A 17,741-nucleotide genomic window follows, 5' to 3' on the forward strand; every position below is an offset into this window, starting at 1 on the left:
CTGGTTGGGTCTGGGAACAAACCTGGGGCTCAGAGAGGACATGGTTGGGTTGAGCCAAGAGACTTGAGCTTCACCCTGGCCACAAATCCCAGCACAGACAGACTGCATCCCACTGGCACATGGCCTTACCGTGGCTCACAGGGGCTGGAGCTGGTGGGCTGTGGGGTGCCTGGTATTGTGTGATCACCAAATCACAGAATGGTTTGGGCTGGAAGGGACCTTAAAGTTCATCTTGTTCCAACCCCATGCCATGAGCAGGGATGCCAGCATGATGAGAAGTATGTGCAAAAAGCAGGCAAGGGTAAGCAGGGTCAGATATGACAGTCTGGGACTCCCAACATCACCTCCAAATGAGACTAGGAAAGGACGCTGGTGACAGAGAATTGTATAATAAAATAACTTCTTGGGTTTCTTTCTTTAGAAAACAACTTTCACACAAGGTATAAAAATAGGTAGTTAAGAAATACATTTCAAGCTGGGTGTACCAGTGACTTTGGGGCATCTTCCATCACCCTGTGCCTCAGCAGCAACTGCCTTCTCAAACTAAAGTGTGACAAACAAATGCAAGTGAATCCTCAGTGGGAAATACCATTACATAACTAAACCCTCCAACAAAACCAAACTTACACAGTTTAAAACAAAGCCAGACAGTTTTCTCCAAAGAGGACTGGGTTCTTTACGTAAATAATGACCTTGGGTGCAGGTTTCTCTTCTGATAAAATATTGACCCTTGTCAAGGGCTGGAAAATCAGTGGCCAACATCTGGAGAGCTCACAGGAGCTGTGCCAGTGCAGGGACACTGCTGTTCACACATCCCATCCTATCCCATCCCTCCCATCCCATCCATCCCATTCCACCAATGCCACAGCACAGTGTCACTCCAACCCATCACTCATCTCTCATACTGCTTTTCAAGTTATGCTTGGAAAGATGAATAAATTAATGAAGGCACAGAAGGACAAAATCAAACAAAAAAGCACCCAAAAAGTCCAGTTTGTGCTCTCAGAGCAGCAGGAAGCGCTTGCGGACCTCCTCCTCGATGGAGTGGAGCTTGACAAGGCGCAGCGCGTCCAGCAGCTTCGTGATGACCTCGTAGTGCTCCTCTTTCTTGTGAGTGAGGAAAGTCCGGAATTTCTCCTGGATGGCTGCCCTGGTCCATGGTTGCTGCTTCCTTGGTGAGCGCTCCAGGATCTGCTGGAGACGTTTCAGCTTCTTGACGGGGATGTTCTGATACACCACGAAGTCTATCATGGCTTGTTCACAGTCATCGTCCTCTACAGCTGGTGGGGGGAAAATAGCTGGAGGTTAGAGGGAAGTGAGCCTGGGACACTGGAGAGCAGGACAGAGCCCTGCCAAGCCTCTCCGTGGGACGTCTGCCCCGGGAGGTGGTGGATGCCCCATCCCTGGAATTGTTCAAGGCCAGCTTGGACGGGGCTTGGAGCAGCCTGTTCTAGTGGAGGGCTGAACTTCCCATCAGTGACCCATGCTGCACGTGGCAGTTGGAAAACAATGTGTAAAAGTTCCTGTAATTCTGAAAAAAAGTAACTATACCTGTTCCAGGCTCCTCCCTGTCGGGGAGTAGAGGAAAAGTTCAGAAAAATCTGGATTAATTGCAATAAGTGTTTACACATTATTTTTCCTGCAAGTTTCTGTTCTCCTATGCAGATTTGTACATCTTGTGACAGGACAAGCCCCAAGCACAGCCCCAATCAGGGCACTGGGACAGATCCTGCCCCAGCTTGTGGAAGCTGCTGGAGGGCATCCAGCAAAAGGAATGAAAACAAAGAATTTTCAAGAGACCAAGGCCAAAGGATTACTCAGTCAAGGAGAGAGAGATTAGCTCAGTTTCGTGCTGTTGCAAACTGGGAATGGTTTCACTGGTTACAGCGGGGTGGGTTGGGCTCCACTGCTCAGGCTGATGATGAGCAGGTCCCAGTGTGCCTCCTGAGCAGAATCATGACAAAACAGAGTTAAAAATACCCTTCAACTCCCATTGCTGGGGCCTCCTCTCCTCTATAAATAGCTGCAAGGGGCCAGTCTGGCTGCAGGGCCCTTTCCTGATGCACGTGCTGCTGATGCTGCCCCCACCTGACCACCCCCCACTCCCAGGACCATGTCCTGCTGATGACAGAGCTTTCTGTCTCTCTGCAGAGGGATCATGCTCCTGGCAGGGAACTCACAGTGTGAGTCAGAATTGGTAAGGAGAAATACCTGGGTTGATGGTGCCAGGAGAGGATGGAAAGGCGAGAGCTGCTGGGGAAAACAGCCTCCTCGCTGTCATAGATCACCCCTGAGCCAGCCCTCTGCTCTGCCCTGCACCTGTTCTTTTGCCAAGAAAAGTTGGACCACATGGTCCTTGAGGTCTCCTCCAACCCAGGGTTCTGGGATTCTCTGATCTGTGCCCACTGGCTGCTCCTGCCTGACCTTGCACCTCCACTGAGGCTCATCTGTACCACTGCAGTGACACAGTTGACACCACGTCTCTACTTTTTCAGCTGACAAGTCAAAATCCACCCTATGCTCAGCTCTGACTAACCTTGGACTCTGCTACGTTCAACCTGCACTAGACCAGGCCATGCTGCAATAAAAGCTTCCGGAAAACAGGCTGAAGTCCGGGAAAAGGGAGCACAGGATCCATGCCTGGAGCCAAGCTGGATCCCTCAGCCCTTCTCACCTTGGCTGTTTGCATGACCATCAGACATCAGTTATCAGCTACAGTCAAAAGGCTGCCAAACTGTCCTCCTGTCCCAGCATTCCCAGTTGTTCCTGGTAAGATCCAGCAGGATTTTACTGCCAGCTCTTTGTTCTGAGTGGTGGCCGTTGCTTAAGCCCAGCAACCTGTCTTTGCACTATGGGACTGACACTGGAGGGAGAGGAAGGCAGGCAGGCAGGCAGACTGTATTCTACCCATAATTATTATTAATTGTGGATCACTCCACACTTTTACAAACCATTTCACTTCATTTTTCATCTAAGTAGGAGAAAGTCACCAGAACGTTTGCTCTTGCCCCGGCAGCATCGTGGTCCTGGCCCCCCCTGTGCCCACAGAGCCGCAGCTCACCTGGTCCCTGCGTGGTGTTGCCTTTCCCCAGTCTGCAGGAGGTGCAGAGGGTGTCGTGGAACTGGTTGCCCTGAACGTTGGTCACCTTCCCCTGCTGCTCACAGTCCTGGTGTGGCTGGCACGGATCAGTGCTGGAGTTGGAGGAGAAGAAGCCGGGGGGGCACTCGTGGCACTTGGTGTCCTCAAAGGGGGTACCTGTGCACGGAAAGACAAGGGGACTGTCAGGTGACGAGCCGGGAGCAGAGGCAGGAGCCGATGCCAGACACCACTGGAGCGTGAGGGTGATGTTTTGGAAATGATCACTGCCTGTAATTCCCCTGGGCACTGCATGTTCTTGTGTGGGGCAAACAGCAACACTTTCCCCAGCCTTCACCCAGCCCGTGCCGGTAAATTGTCACCAGCCCGCTGACACAAGAGGACACCTCATCTGCTATGAAAAGGGCCACCTCCCAGGTAGGAGCTGCAGCTGGGCCAGTGGGTGAGCTGCCAAACCAGCCCTTTGGTTCCCAGTGGAGCCAGAGGCTCCCAGCCAAGTGAAAGTAAAAGTCACTGAGGAGATGAAAGCACTTCGTCACTTCCCACCCCGGCTCCGGGCCAGCCCTGCCCGTGGTGTCACAGGAACACTGCCACGCAGCCAGGATTGCACCAGGCATCCTGCACGTTCCCTAGGAGCCCTGACACAGCAGATTTCACACCCCTTTCACCTTCTTTTCACAGATCTAACTGCAAACACAATTTCTACCTTGTCGCACCCCACTTTAGGCTGTTGCTTTGGCTTTCCCAAGAGAAGTCTGATCTTTCAGGTCCCTCCCAACCCAAACCATTCTATTCTAAGTCCCAGCCAACCCAGCTATAACCCCAACACCAGAGCCACTCCTTGTAAATAGGAAATCCCAAAGAAGCTGATGTACCCCAGAGGAATCAAAGCCCCCAGTCCACATCATCCCCATCAACACCATCACTGACAGCCCTGGGGTCCTTGCTGTGGGGTTCAGGTGGCTGGGCTGGGCTGGGGTGCAGTTCTCTCCACACAAGAAGACATTTGTAAAAAAATAAATTATAATAACAACAAAAAAATGGCTTCTCCTCAAATCCTCAGCTTGCTCACATGGCTCCTCAGTCCTACAGCCAACCCTCTGGACAAATGTCATGTTTAATTTCAAAGAGCTTCCCTATATTGCTTGGAGACTTACTTCCCCTTTCACTGTATTATTGCATTTTGTCATGTCCTACAGAAAATTAAACCCCAAACCTCAGCCTTCAGTATCAGCTGAAGACAACAGGTATTTCTCCTCTGGCAGGTGAGCCTGGAGCTCTTCAATGCCGTGGATGGAAGGACTTCAAAAGCCTCTGCACTTCAAAAGCCTCCACACTTCAAAGCATTAAGCAAAATACTGCTGGGTTTGCTGGTGCTGCCCACGCTGGTTTGTTTGTACCCAGCTGTGGTTTCCAGGCAGACCCTGGTCCTTGGTGGTTCAGGGGGGAGCAAGAAAAAGGAGAAAGAGGAAAAGCCACTTCTAGGCAACTTATATTTTCAGAAAGTTTGCACACATACACATAGAGCAACTAAGGGACCAGAGAAATCTGTACTGGGGAAACAATGGGAAAATAAACCCCTTAAAATCTCTTGGGAGTTATATAACACAAGGAGATGGAGTGTCAGACTCATGAATCAAAACAAGGCTGATTTTATGGTTTTGGAACCTGGCCATGTATCCACTGTGTATTTTCAACACAAATTGTTCTCCTAATTGCTCAGTAAAACCCACAAAACCCAGCCCCAGGGCTACACACATCCACCAGCCCTGCCCTTGCATCATCAGCCACCTTTTTCAGTCCAGACAATCAGCCTTCTCAGCTCCTGGGCTACCTGATGCAGAAAGAAAGGAATTCGTGGAGGAGCAGGAGCAACTTGGACCTTCTCACCTGTCCAGAGCCACACAGGGCCAGCAGCTGCTCCGGGGATGGGCAAGTCACAGCCTGGCTCTGCCTGTTGCAGCAGGTGAGGGAGGTAACTGGGATTACCATGTCCCACCTGAGTGTGGTGCTGGGGATTTCACAGGCTTTCAAAGTGAAAGCTGAGGGAAAACCCAACCACATTCCTCCTTGGAAAAAAAAAAAATTAGGAGCAGTTTCACATGCCAGCGAGGATGGCAGTGTGATAGTGAGCTAAAAGGGAGTAGGTCAGGCTATGAGCAAGCATTGGCTGCTGTGTTTTTCCTTGATTTTTTAGCTCCAGCGGGGATTTTGGGATGTGACAAGAGCCTTGTGAGCACGCACAGCACTGCCTGTCTGGGTGTTTACCTGCTTTCTCCACGCCGGAGCCCGGCGGGCACTGGGAGTGCCTGATGCAGAGCTCCATGTCCGAGTAGTATCCCTCCTGGCACTGACAGACGCGGTTGTGCGTGGCATCGCACTGCTGCACCTCCACCTGCTTCTCGCCGCAGATCACGTTGCAGTACCGGCACTTCTCCAGGTAGTTCCAGTACTGCGTGTAGTGCAGCTCCGGGCAGGGCTCGCACACGGTCGGGCTGTCCCTGCTGCAGTGCCGAAACACGAAGGTCCCCGGCGGGCACTGATGGCACATGAGCCTCTCGCTCGTCACGGGGTCCTTCCATGGGTACGTGGGTTGGGCGTTGCAGCCGAGCTCAGCCAGGAATAGGAGGAGAGGGGGGAACATCCACTGCAGCAAAGACAGCGCAAAGAGCCCTGAGCTCGTCCTCTGGCAGAGGCGGGAGCAGCAAACGCGGCTGCTGCTGTTACAGAACTTGTTATTGTTGTAGGTACAAGAAATCATCCTCCCTCCCTATGCTGTCCCCAGCCCCAGGGGTAAAGCATCGGTGGTACCGGGTAGGAGCTGCTGCCCCCTGTGCCTCCCTAGTGCCTTCCCTTGCCATCCCAGGTGACAGAGCATCCTTCCCAAACCCATTTGTGATGCCTTCATTATCCCGTTTCCCTCTTTCAGAACTCAAAGCAGGTCCAGTACATTCCCCTCTATCATCCCAGTCAGTTCCCCCTGTCTGGGATAAGAGAGACTTGGCAGACCAAGAAGCAGAAGGGAAGTTTTCCAAACCAGCAAATACATAGCATGCTCCATAGGAACTCAAAGACTTTTTTTTGGAAACCCAGTTGCTCAGGATAGTACTGGAGAATCCCAGAGCTTGTTTATCCCCCACTTTCCTTTTTCAAAGCACATGTGCCCAACCTGACGAGCAGACAGCACTTTACCTTGGATGGATGCCTCAAACTCGGCATGTGGCAGGATGGCATCACAGCATGGGGCTTCTGAGCGCCGGGATCAGAAACCTGAGGAGACAGAGAAGGTTTCTCAGGGGCTGATGCTGGCTGGGCTGGAGCTCCTCTCGGCGGCAGTGGGGCCAGCCAGCCAGCAATGAAGTAGAAAGAAGGAGAATGGGAAGGGCAGATAGTAAAGGGCTGTTGGGAAGAGCTTATATAGGGAAGGGTTGTTGGGAAGGACTGCGTTTCCTCGCCTGCTTTGCTCCGAGTCAGCCCTTCCTCCGAGGGAGATGCCGGCTCTTCCCAGCCCAGGGACGGAGCAGAGCCTTATAGCGGCTGCGGGCGGGAGGCTCTGACCGCACTCCCACGCAGCGCCCGACACGCGCAATCGCCTGGGGTGGGGGAAAGTCACCCCCAGCCCACCTCAGCCGAGGGGGAGCAAAAGCGGGTGAAGTGGCGGGGCAGCAGCCAGGGGCTCCCATTCCTCCCCTTCCCTCCCTCGTGTTGAGAGACCCCTCTTGCGCAAGCGACTGCTCCATCCCGCCCCCCCCCCCACCTCTCCTGCCCCCTGTGACTCCTCGCCGGCTCCCGAAGCCTTCCCGGACCCCCGTTGCGGCGGCACCGGCTCCGCTTTCCCGTCCCGGCGCTCCCCCTCTTCCTGAGCGCCGCTTTCGCTCTCGTTTCTGCGTTTGCCTCTGAAAGTGAAGCTTTCGGGGCGATAAAGTGCGTTTGCCTGTGCGGAGGAAGGAGGCAGGTGGGATTCGCACAGTTTTTCAGAGCTCTGTAGGTTTTACAGGGGGTCGGTGTGGAATTGTTTTCTGGCAGGGGAAAGGCAGGGAGATTCCCCCGCGAGCGCGCCCCGTTCCCCGCCTGTAAACGCCAAATAACTTCCCATTAACAGCAGTTGCCTCTCGCTGTCAGGGCACAGTTTGCCCCCCAAAGGCAGCCCAGAGGGGCCGATTCTGGCCCTGGCTGGAGGCAGTGGAACCGGCGCTGTGGGGATCATCCCCCCGGCTCTGCCAGGGGCTCTGGAGCGAGACCCCATCCTAGTCCCTCACCCTCCGAGGTCACCGACCCTGCCAAAACAGCCCCGATCCCAATGCTTAGGCACCGCATTCCTAAAGCCGGCTCAGAGCTTCAACTCTGTCCTTCTGGGAGCACCGAGGATGACGCTGTGTCCAGCTGTAACACTGAACACTCACAGGTACCTTTTGTGGGACCACAACATCCAGCAGCTGAGGGGGTCAGCACTTAAATCCCTTACAGATGACACTGCCATAAGTCTTGGACCTCAAGGATTTCAGTGGAAACTGAACTCAGCCTTGCAGGTACAGTGCTGGGCAGAGCATGTACTGCTGCCTGTTCACCCTGCACTGCCACTGCTTCAATACACAGAACTCTTGCACTTTGTCCTTCTGCCCTTTCTCACCAGATTCCCTCTGAACAGGCATCGGTGAAGAGTCAAAAGCAGATCACATGCTCAAAAACCAAATGCAAAACCTCTGGAAATGTGGGGAACCACAGTGAGGACCTGAGAGGACGTGGAGGTTTTCTCCTCAGGAGCCAGCAGCCACATGATTTTGCAGATCAGTACAGAGAATTAACAATCCTGCATTTGCAAGAGGGGAACGAGCCTCTCACCTCCAGCTGTCAGTCACTGGGGCTGAGGATGGAGAATCTCCTGGACTTCATTCTTAAGGCTCTTAAAGACCAAACCTACAAGAGCTAAACACACCATTCACCAAGAAAATCAAACCCAGTTCTCTGCTACCCAGAAGGAGAAGGAAACCTTGATGGTCAGGAAGAATCCAAAGCTCCTTCCAGTAAGTTCAGTTTCTACCCATCAGGATTAAAGAAAGTCCTCAGACTCCAGCAGGAGCCAAGGAGGATCAGAACTCTGGTCCAACAGCAGGGTTTATTTGTGCTTTACACAGAACAGGTGGTGGGCTGAGTTTCACACGTCTCTCTAAAATGGTTTTTAATTTTACTGCTAGTTTATCTCAATCCCCTGTAGCTCTCCAAAGTGATCGTGATGATTCGTAAATTGTTTTGACATAACCCTGGAGCTGAAGACTGTCAGGGTTTTGCTTTGTCAGTATGTATCATCTCAGGAGTCAGTAAACTAATCTCCCAGCACTCCCCGGAGACTGAGGCACAGCCCCTTGAGGGATGTTTTTCTTTGATGAACCTCTTCACTAGACTGGAACCAGCAGGAAGCCCAGCTCTGAGCCCACCTGGCTGGAGAGTTTCAGTGAGGGCAGATAAACCACAGGCAAGGACCAAGAGAAAGAATTTCCAGGATGAAGGGATAGAATGCACCCTCAGCAAGTTTGCTCCTCAGCACAAGAAAGGCAAGGAGCTACTGGAGAGGGTCCAGTGGAGGCTACAAAGATGATTTGGGGTCTGGAGCATCTCTTGTGAGGAGAGACTGTGGGAGCTGGGCTTGTTCAGTCTGGAGAAGAAAAGACTGGGAGGGGGTCTCATTAATGCATATAAATATTTCAAAGGTGGGTGTCAGAGGATGGTGCCAGACTCTTGTCAGTGGTGTGCAGTGACAGGACGAGGAGCAATGGCCACAAACTAAAACAAAAGAAGTTTCACCTCAACATGAGAAATAATTTTCCATGGAGGGCGGCAGAGCACTGGAACAGCATTGTTTCTCTGCCCTGTGTCACTAACAATGGAGCACTCCCAGGTAGGAACAGTCTCCAGACTAAAACTCCAGGAAAAAGCACAGCTGGAAATATATTTTAGTTGAAGGGGGGAAAAAATGTGTCATAATATTTGTCCCAGCCAATCCCACGCACGTTTTTAAGTGTTTCCTTTAGTCTTGCTGGATGTGGCAGCATTTTTGGAGCCCAGAGCAGGTAATTTCCATCAGCAAAACTGACCAAAACTATGTGGCACTGCCCCTGAAGATGCTCAGACTCATGGCTGTGCTGTGGTTTCCCTCCAGTGGCACGAGCAGTCAGCTGCAGCTTCCTGGGAGAGACCTTCAGAGCAAACCAGGCACTGAACTATCCACCAATAAATGACATTTTACCACTCACTGCTCCCAGCCTCACCCTTTCCCCTGCTCGTCCTGGCCAGGGGAATACATCCAGAATGAAAAATGGGCATTGAAAAGGAGTGACAGGGACCTGCTTGGGAGCAGCTGAGGGACTTTGCCCCAGTCAGAAAACCCAGATCACCCCAAAAAGGCAAAACATGACACATGAGCCTGATCTGCTGCCCCTGGGAGCATCTTTTATTTATTTTAAAAATTCTTTAACAATGCAGGAGTTGCTTTATTTGTTAAAAAAGCAAAGGAGAACTAAGGATGATGAAAAGCGCTCAGTACAACTTGCGAAGGTTCAACCCCTTGACCAACAAATAAAATCAGGCACATTTCAGGTATGGAGTTGCTTTGGTGACACCAGTTTTGAATTCTATAACCAGGGAAATAAGAACTTTTGTTAAAATTCAACTCGGTTTTCAGTTTTATCAATTATTAACAATAAAATTTTATTAGGATAAAATTTTCCAAATTCCATTGATATGAAAATCACCAACAGGGTGATTTTAACCTTTCTACTTGTTCCTACCAGGACCATTGAGACCCAATACCCAGTATTTTTTATATCTGGTCATTTCTTTTAAACCTTTTTTTTAAAAAATAAAACCAAACCCAAATAAAACAGAATGGTTTTATGTACCATCTTATTTACAGCAGCTATGTTAGATTTAAAATTGATAAAATTTTCCAGGTTAACCACTTATACCCACTACTCACAGAGAGTGGAAGTATTAAGGAATTTTTTTTTAACCCATCTAACATGATATATTTTTAAGTTTTAGACGGATTAGTTCCTTTTTCTTCTTGGAAAACAAACATCAAATAACACAGATACATGGAAACACCGGCACTGAGCAGAAAATAAAGGCTCCTCAGAAGCACATTTCAAAAAATCCCAGCACAATGGAAGATGGAATAAGGCTCTGGGGTGCACAGATGAGAGGGAGCTTCTGCTCACTATCCACCACTGGAAAATTTCTGTAAAAAATGATCCTTTCAGTATCTTTTGCTACTGGAGACAGTGGCTGCTGCCAAACACCAAACAGTGAATGTGAATCACCTCTTCCAGGAACACCGGTGTGGTATGGATGGGTAGTCTGGCCTCCTTAGCCAGCTCAGTTTCACTGTAACAGCGTTCCTGGGGTTTTCCCAGGGTCTGGTATTCCTTGAAGGGCATGTAAATGACAGATGCCCCTAAGGATATAAAATTTCAGCCTAAGAGTGGCCACAGAAGAATTCACAGGTTAAAACAAGTAAAAAGTTAACCTTCCTAGTTCCAACAGAAGACAATGTCCTGCTTTGTTTCCTGCAGCAAGACCCTTCAGACTCGACCCCCTCCGTAGGAAAATGATACGTGTTGGTGCATTGTAATCCAGAGGAAAAGATCAAAGGGGTTTGCATGAACCTCCATCCTGCTCCTGCTCAGTGGCAGAGTTGGAGCACAGCCACCACCTTCTGCTGGGCACAGGGGGCTTGTTGCCCTTCCCATGGGTGGGATTATAACCATAAGAAAACCTGGAGTAATCGCTTCCTCTTCACGTCACTGCAGCACTCGGGGCACTTCTTCACCACCTGCAGAAAGCAATGAACAAAACACGTGGATAATGCATTTCTTATGGAGGAAACACCATAAAAGGAGGGAATTTTTATGTGGGTAGACAGTGATGGGACAAGGGGGTTTTAAATGGAAAGAGGGCAGGGTTAGATTAGACTTTACAGAGAAATTCTTCCCTGTGAGGGTGGGGAGGCCCTGGCACAGGTTGCCCAGAGAAGCTGTGGATGCCCCATCCCTGGAAGTGTTCAAGGCCAGGTTGGACAGGGCTTGGAGCAATGTGGGATAGTGGAAGGTGTTCCTGTCCATGGCAGGGGGTTGGAATGAGATGAGTTTTTAGGTCCCTTCCAAGCCAAACCATTCTATGATTCCACGATATTAAAGTTCTCTATCACATTTTGTCCAACGTGAATCACAAGCCACACTACTCATGGGTCAGTCCCCCAGATATCCTGTCTGCCATTTGCATCCTCAGTGTTCCCACGCAGTTATTTTGCTGCCAGTAGCAAAAAGAAGAGAAAAAAGCCTCCCAGCAAAGTGGCACCAAACTTTACAGCAGTTGTCTCAGGTTAATTTACAGCTATGACACATCTGGACGACTAAAAATACAGGAACAAGGAAATGCAGAGCTGCAAGAGCTGCTGTGAAGTACAGCTGTACTTTTGAGTAAAGTCCCCTCAAGCAGCTCATGAGTTCCCTGAATCCCTGCTTCCTCCTGCGCTGATGGGAATGACGAGTGTCCTGGACATACCCGAACATGGGTGGCACACGTGGTCATGATCAAGAGCTTTGTAGGGGAACCAAGTACATTTATTTCTTCATAGCACCCCACACCTTTCTCAGCAGGAGACACGAGGGCGTGTGAGGCATCATTTCTCCACTCAGGTTTCAGTTTGCTTCTTCCCTAATCTTCAATTTTGAAGTCATTTGACCTGCACGTGAATCCCAACTGCTCTTTTTGTAGCTTGCAAATTACTGGTAAAACTAAAATGCTCTGCTTACTTCAAAGGGGAGACAGTAAAAAAAATAAAAACTGCCTCCTCAGGAGGCTAAAATGATGGTCACCTACATCAGTGACACTGCACAAGCTTCCCTGCAGTGTGCAAGTTCATAATTAAAATCACAGAATGGTTTGGGTTGGAAGGGACCTTAAAGCCCATCTCGTTCCAACCCTCTGCCATGGGCAAGGACATCTTCCACTATCCCAGGTTGCTCCAAGCCCTGTCCAACCTGGCTTTGAACACTTCCAGGGATAGGGCAGCCACAGCTTCTCTGGGAAACCTGTGCCAGGGGCTCCCCCCAGGGAAGAATTTCTTCCTAATATCCAATCTAACCCTGCCATGTCAGTGTGAAGTCATTGCAAGAAAGGGTGCAGACTGCAAGGTAGGCTCTAGCAGTAGGATTTTGGTTCTAGAAACATGAATTTAAATACCATAAATGGATGGGGAGAGAAAAACTCACTTCACCTCCCAGCAGACAGTGATTTGCCAAAGACAGTTTTAAGTGTAAAATATAACTGTGAAATCTGATATTATTGGCCTATATTGCAGATAGTCTAAATGAGAATAACTCATTTTCTCTGGAAGAACTGCCTGAATAAATGATGCACTTAAACACTGGAAAGCAGCAACAGTGCTCTGGAGAAAAAGCTACACCCCAAAGCAGCGTGCCCTGGCCCAGTTTCTGCAAGGTTTCCCCAGCACAGTGAATCACCCAACATGCTCCAGCACTAATCCCCCTAATACCCCTGGCAGCTGCAGGGAATTCTGACTGCTCCTCCAAAAGCTTCTAAAAGCTTCCAAAACCATTCACCGCCTCTCCCCACCAGTATTTCACTACAACAACAAACTGGAAAAGATCACAATTTGCAAACCCTGCATTGTGAATGAGGCTGTTAGTCACTTCCTCGGGGGACAATCCGCACCAAGGGACTTTTGAGCTGAAAAAACAGTGAGTAAGTTGTTAGCAAAGCAAAAAGGAGTTTCAAACACAGCCCAGTCAGAGCTGACAAAGCTTAATGCCATCTGATGGGAGCTCAGAGCTCAGACGTGGTTGCTCATTTCCTGCTGGTAAAGGTAACTCTGTCCCAAACACACCCCTGTCACGGATGGAGCCAATTGCCTGTTTGACCTCCCAAAGAATGGATGTGTTAGGAGGTGGCTCCTCTGGGACTGGTTTCAGAGAAACACAGGATAGTCTTCCTGTTTGCAATCCTGTGCTCTCCCAGGAGGCTGTGCTTGCTTCTCAGCTCCATGATCAGCAGAGAACAGTTCTGACTCAGCACTGGGAGAACCATTTCTGCATCAGTCCAAGTAATATCCTAATCTACAACAGGTTTAGATATTAGGGAGAATTTCTCTGTGGAAAGGGTTGGAAAGCACTGGAACAGGCTGCCCGGGGAAGTGATGGGGTCACCATCCCTGGCAATGTTCAAAAGTCATGTGGATGTGGCACCTCAGGACATGGTTCAATGGTGAACACAGTAATGGTGATGGTTGAACTTGATCTTAAAGGTCTCTTCCAACATTAACCATTCTATGACCCTCTTATTTGACTTTTCATTAGCCAAATGACACTTGAATCACATCATGAGCCGCTTAAGACTCCTCTACACAGACAGCCAAAAAGGTATGCCATAAGTAAGATTATTCATGTAAGTGGCAAAGATTGAAATCATTAATAATAGATGACACACAGGGAATGACTCGTTTCCTCAAACATGATTTTGCACTGGATATCTGGATAGAAGAGAAGGAACACTTCCAGTTGGAAGGGACCTACAGTGATCCCCTAGTCCAACTGCCTGACAACTGCAGGGTCCAACAGAAGTTAAACCATAAAGGGCACTGGGGAAATGACCACCTCTCTAGGAAGCTTCTTCCAGTGTTTGATCACCCTCTTGGTAAAGAATCTTTCCTAATATCCAGTCTGAATCTCCCTGATAGAGCTTTGAACCATTCCCATGCATCCTGACACTGATCCCAGGGAGAAGAGCTCAGCATCTCCCTCTCCACGTCCCCTCCTTGGGAAGCTGCAGAGACCCATGAGCTCATCCTTCAGTCTCCTTTCTCCAAACTAGACAAGCCCAGAGTCCTCGGCCATCCCTCCTAGAAGGTGCCTTCCAGTCCTTTCCCACCTTGGCTGCCTCCTCTGGATGCTCTCAAGTACCCGAGTCTGAAACACAATCTAATCTAGTAGGTCAAACTACTCTGGTCTAAGACATGTCAGTCAGATAAAAGAGTCATTAAAAAAAATTAGGCTGAGCAAGTTGTCATTTATCTATGAGCTATGAAAACACCCATTCACTTGAGGATTAAGAAGAAATCCAGACCTCAAAATGACCAATTTCAAGATGAGAACCACAGAAGAGGGTGGTACAATTGCTCAATATACAATAGTTCTAATCCTGTGGATTCTTAAACTGATGAAACAACAACTACAAGTTCCATCTTACTGGCAAAAGGAATGAGTTTTTCCCCAGATATTTATAAGGTCAAAATTAATGGGCTGAGACAACATAACTACACTGTGGGATGCTAAAATGCTAAAAATAACTCCCTAGGGAGCTCATTCTGTCCTTAATCAACTCAAATCTAAAGCAGCAGAGAATATAAACACAAGCTAGTAAAATTCTTGTTGTGACTTTGTTGGGGCCCTTTCTGCAGCAGAGGATTCTGCCTGTCAGATATTCATCCCCATTATACTTTGGCAAAAATGGAAAAATTAAATATTCATCAGCAAGGCCTATTGAATGTTCAGCAACCCCTCAGCTCTTGTAGCAGACTTCCAAACCCAGATTATTAACCCCTGGCTGCCACGTCAAACGTTGAGTAAGATGCTCCCAAACACACGCACCACGGGACCAGCTACATCCTCTTGCCCGAAGAATTTCAACCACCAACTTACTCAGATGGGAAAACCAACAGACAGGATGACACAGGAGACACTTGAGCAGGAATTTAGAATGACAGATTCATGGAATCATTTGCCTGGGAAAGACCCTTTAAGACCGTCACGTCCAATGCCTGACCCAGCGTTGCCAAAGCCACCGTTAAACCACGTCCTTTGGTGCCACGTCCCCTCAGGGATGGTGAGTCAACCACCTCCCTGGGAAGCCTGTTCCTGATTTCCCTCATCTCATGATAGTGCTTCACAGTAGGATTTTGATGGGGAAAATGGTGAAAATAATTCAGAAAAAAAATTAAAGTAACGGTTAACACATGAAAAAACCGACACATTTTTTTCAAGCTGACTCCACAGCTTGTTGCCTTTGTAGTTTTAGACAGGAAAACACGTGGAGGCAGCTCAGAAAGATGCAAATGTGTAAAATCCCCAGCTTAAAGCAGAGGTCTGCTTCCAATCACATCGTAAAACACATAAAACAATGAAACACGGGATAAATCTTCCATCGGGATTTGGGTGTTCTTTCTGTAAACAGCAAAATTCTGTTTCTAGGCTTGTTCACATGGTTCTCACGAAAAGCACAAAATTCTCCAGCAGTTTCAGAAAAAAATCAGACCAGTAAACAAGAGGACCTTTAAGAACTGCTCCCAGCATGTTTTGCAGCAAGTGAAGTCACATAATGGACATTTAAAGGGCACATCATCCTCAGATTTGCAGTGAGAGCAGTGGAATCTTCCTAAAACAGAGGGGAGGATGGGGAGAAAGAAAGAGGAAATGACTAAATTCCAGTAATCACCTGTGAAATTCTTATGCATCCACGTCTCCAGTGCAGTCCAGAAAACAACGACCATAACCACCTTAACAGTGCAATACCTGGCCCTGTTACGTAATTTCTCTCACAAGACGTCACTCAGTCTCCCGGTGCTTCAGATCCCACTTAGAAACTCAGATTACATCCTTCCTTTACCAGGAAGTTGTGGAGAAAAAATTCTGTAAATTCCTGGGAAACTATTGCACCATTTTGATAAAGACAACAAAGCACTTTGAGAGCACGTGGAAGGTGCAGAGAGTGCAAATGCTGCTCAGCAAACCACGCTAAACCACGTTGCACTTGAGCAAATACAGGCACAAACCACTCATCTCACAGGCCATCAGTGTAATTCTCATTTCCATAACTTATCTTTATTCCCAAGTATTGGAGAATGGCATCCCCAAACCTCAGCCATACCTACCAAACTCTGGTTCCATATCCAGGGGAAAGATGGGCACCACTCCAGAGTCTGAGGGTGCTCTCACGTTACCAGTTCCTTTGGATACTTCAGTCTTTGGCAGCTCAAGTTCACTTTTCTGGCTGAAGCAAAACGAGGAAATCTTACTCTGAATTTTCTCTGGCACGTCAATCTTAGAAGTGGAAGCATCTGGGGATAAAAAGAGAAAACCAGCATACAAACTTCTGTCATGCAGAACACAACACACAGACTCTGCAGAACACAACCAGCAGTAAATTCAGCTAAGTTGTCATTGTATAAGAAGAGAAAGAAATTTGAATAACTACTTTTTTGCCATTTTAGTTCTGTGGAAATTCTTCCTAGAGAGAGTGGATCCACTCCTGCTCCCACCCCATTTAGATGCAAAAATTCTGCCTTCACCCTTAATACACTTCACAGTCTAAAGATGGCAAAACTGTAACTAATTTCTTCATTGTTTCCTTGCACTTCCTCATCTCATGTTACCTTTTATCTTACACCTGTTTGGGTGGGGTATTTTTAACCCAGTTTGGACACAACCAATGTATTTGATCCTCCTTTACATGCCTTGGGCACAGAGGCTCCAGTGCATGAGATGGACTTTTCACAGGGGCGTGGAGTGATAGGACAGGGGGAATGGCCTTAAACTAAAAGTGGGCAGGATTAGATTAGGTATTAGGAAGAAATTCTTCCCTGTGAGGGTGGTGAGGCCCTGGCACGGGTTGCCCAGAAAAGCTGTGCCTGCTCCATCCCTGGAAGTGTTCAAGGTGAGGTTGGATGGGACTTGGAGCAACCTGGTCTAGTGGAAGCTGTCCCTGCCCATGGCAGGGGGTGGAATGAGATGAGATATGAGCTTTAAGGTCCCTTCCAACCCAAACCAAGGCTGTTGAGCACTAGTCATCATTAATAAATAAGATTCTAAACTTCAGGTAAAACTTCAGGTAATTGTTCATTACCAACCTTGTATGTGGCTGTTTCCTTTCGTCCACCAGCTCTCCAAGCTCAGGGGTTTCCCTTCACTTTGCACTGGCTGCTGCAGTTGCTTCTTCCCCTCACCACAGACCATTCCAGTCAAACTCTCACACATCTCTTTGAACTGCTTTTTGTGATGAGGACGCACAAACATGTAAAACCCTGGCCAAAGGAAAGCACAGTCAAATGCATATGAAAATCAACGTCCAACCACGGAAGACTCCTTTCTTTGGAGTGGAGAAATTCTTTGGAAGCTGAACAATATCAGCCATATTCCCCAGCGTATCTTCAGCTTGGTGTAACACTTGATTTTTTTTGTGGTCTTTATGATTATGGGGTTTTCCTTGCCAGAAGGCAGATGAGTACTCAGTATGGAGAACAACCCCACTTACCTTGAAATTCTTCTGTTCTCTACAACCCAGCACTTCAACCTGACACAGTATCCGGAAAGACTCCCAGAAAGGAAATTTCTTGCTACTGTTTGGTTGACAAGGATTCACAACACATACACACAAATTCTGTAAAACCCCAGTTTTAATTTATTGTCAAGCACAGACAATTCTATCACAAAGTCCTCTGAGGTCAAAATACTTGCTCAGTAAGACAAGTGCTCAAGGGGACATTATGACTCAGTACCCCACAATTCATTTCCCTCCCACTCTTCACTGTGCCAAGACTCATCCAACTAGTTAATGCACCAGAAAAAAGATATTT

At 48.4% G+C, this 17,741-nt stretch overlaps 2 protein-coding genes across 6 annotated transcripts in view; both read right to left on the minus strand.

Annotated features, from left to right (window-relative positions):
* Positions 1–443: 443 nt before the first annotated feature.
* Positions 444–7,651, minus strand: TNFRSF6B (TNF receptor superfamily member 6b). Of its 4 annotated transcripts, none has more exons than XM_051802968.1 (5): positions 7,507–7,651; positions 6,290–6,367; positions 5,366–5,744; positions 3,062–3,256; positions 444–1,280 (listed from the first exon to the last, which is right to left on the minus strand). In XM_051802968.1, the coding sequence occupies exons 2-5, from the start codon at positions 6,329–6,331 to the stop codon at positions 1,003–1,005; spliced, it is 894 nt and encodes a 297-aa protein (XP_051658928.1). In that variant the 5' UTR covers positions 6,332–6,367; positions 7,507–7,651; the 3' UTR covers positions 444–1,002. The 4 variants fall into 4 exon arrangements, with proteins under 4 accessions (XP_051658928.1, XP_051658929.1, XP_051658927.1 ...); XM_051802969.1 differs by lacking the exon at positions 7,507–7,651 and adding an exon at positions 6,855–6,929; XM_051802967.1 differs by lacking the exon at positions 7,507–7,651 and adding an exon at positions 6,553–6,838.
* Positions 7,652–9,541: 1,890 nt separating this feature from the next.
* The window catches only part of RTEL1 (regulator of telomere elongation helicase 1), a 44,563-nt gene continuing 36,363 nt past the window's right edge, over positions 9,542–17,741 (minus strand). For both annotated transcript variants that reach the window (XM_051802867.1, XM_051802866.1), the window contains exons 33-35: positions 17,016–17,189; positions 16,041–16,226; positions 9,542–10,925 (exon numbers count right to left, since the gene is read on the minus strand). In XM_051802867.1, the coding sequence (XP_051658827.1) occupies positions 10,894–10,925; positions 16,041–16,226; positions 17,016–17,189 (392 nt within the window). In that variant the 3' untranslated portion in view covers positions 9,542–10,893. The remainder of the gene's footprint in view (positions 10,926–16,040; positions 16,227–17,015; positions 17,190–17,741) is intronic.

Source organism: Manacus candei, unplaced genomic scaffold, assembly GCF_025592945.1.
Source record: "Manacus candei isolate 608988 ecotype Guabito, Panama unplaced genomic scaffold, ASM2559294v1 h1tg000057l, whole genome shotgun sequence".
NCBI classification, from domain to species: domain Eukaryota; kingdom Metazoa; phylum Chordata; class Aves; order Passeriformes; family Pipridae; genus Manacus; species Manacus candei.

What these genes read in the sequence shown, in the direction of transcription:
- TNFRSF6B (XM_051802968.1), bottom strand. Translation starts at nt 6,331, where the DNA reads ATGCCATCCTGCCACATGCCGAGTTTGAGGCATCCATCCAAG. An exon ending in CTCCGGCGTGGAGAAAGCAG is followed by an intron (nt 3,257 to 5,365) that starts GTAAACACCCAG and finishes TTCCGTGCACAG; the next exon opens with GTACCCCCTTTGAGGACACC. An exon ending in CAACACCACGCAGGGACCAG is followed by an intron (nt 1,281 to 3,061) that starts GTGAGCTGCGGC and finishes TCCCCCCACCAG; the next exon opens with CTGTAGAGGACGATGACTGT.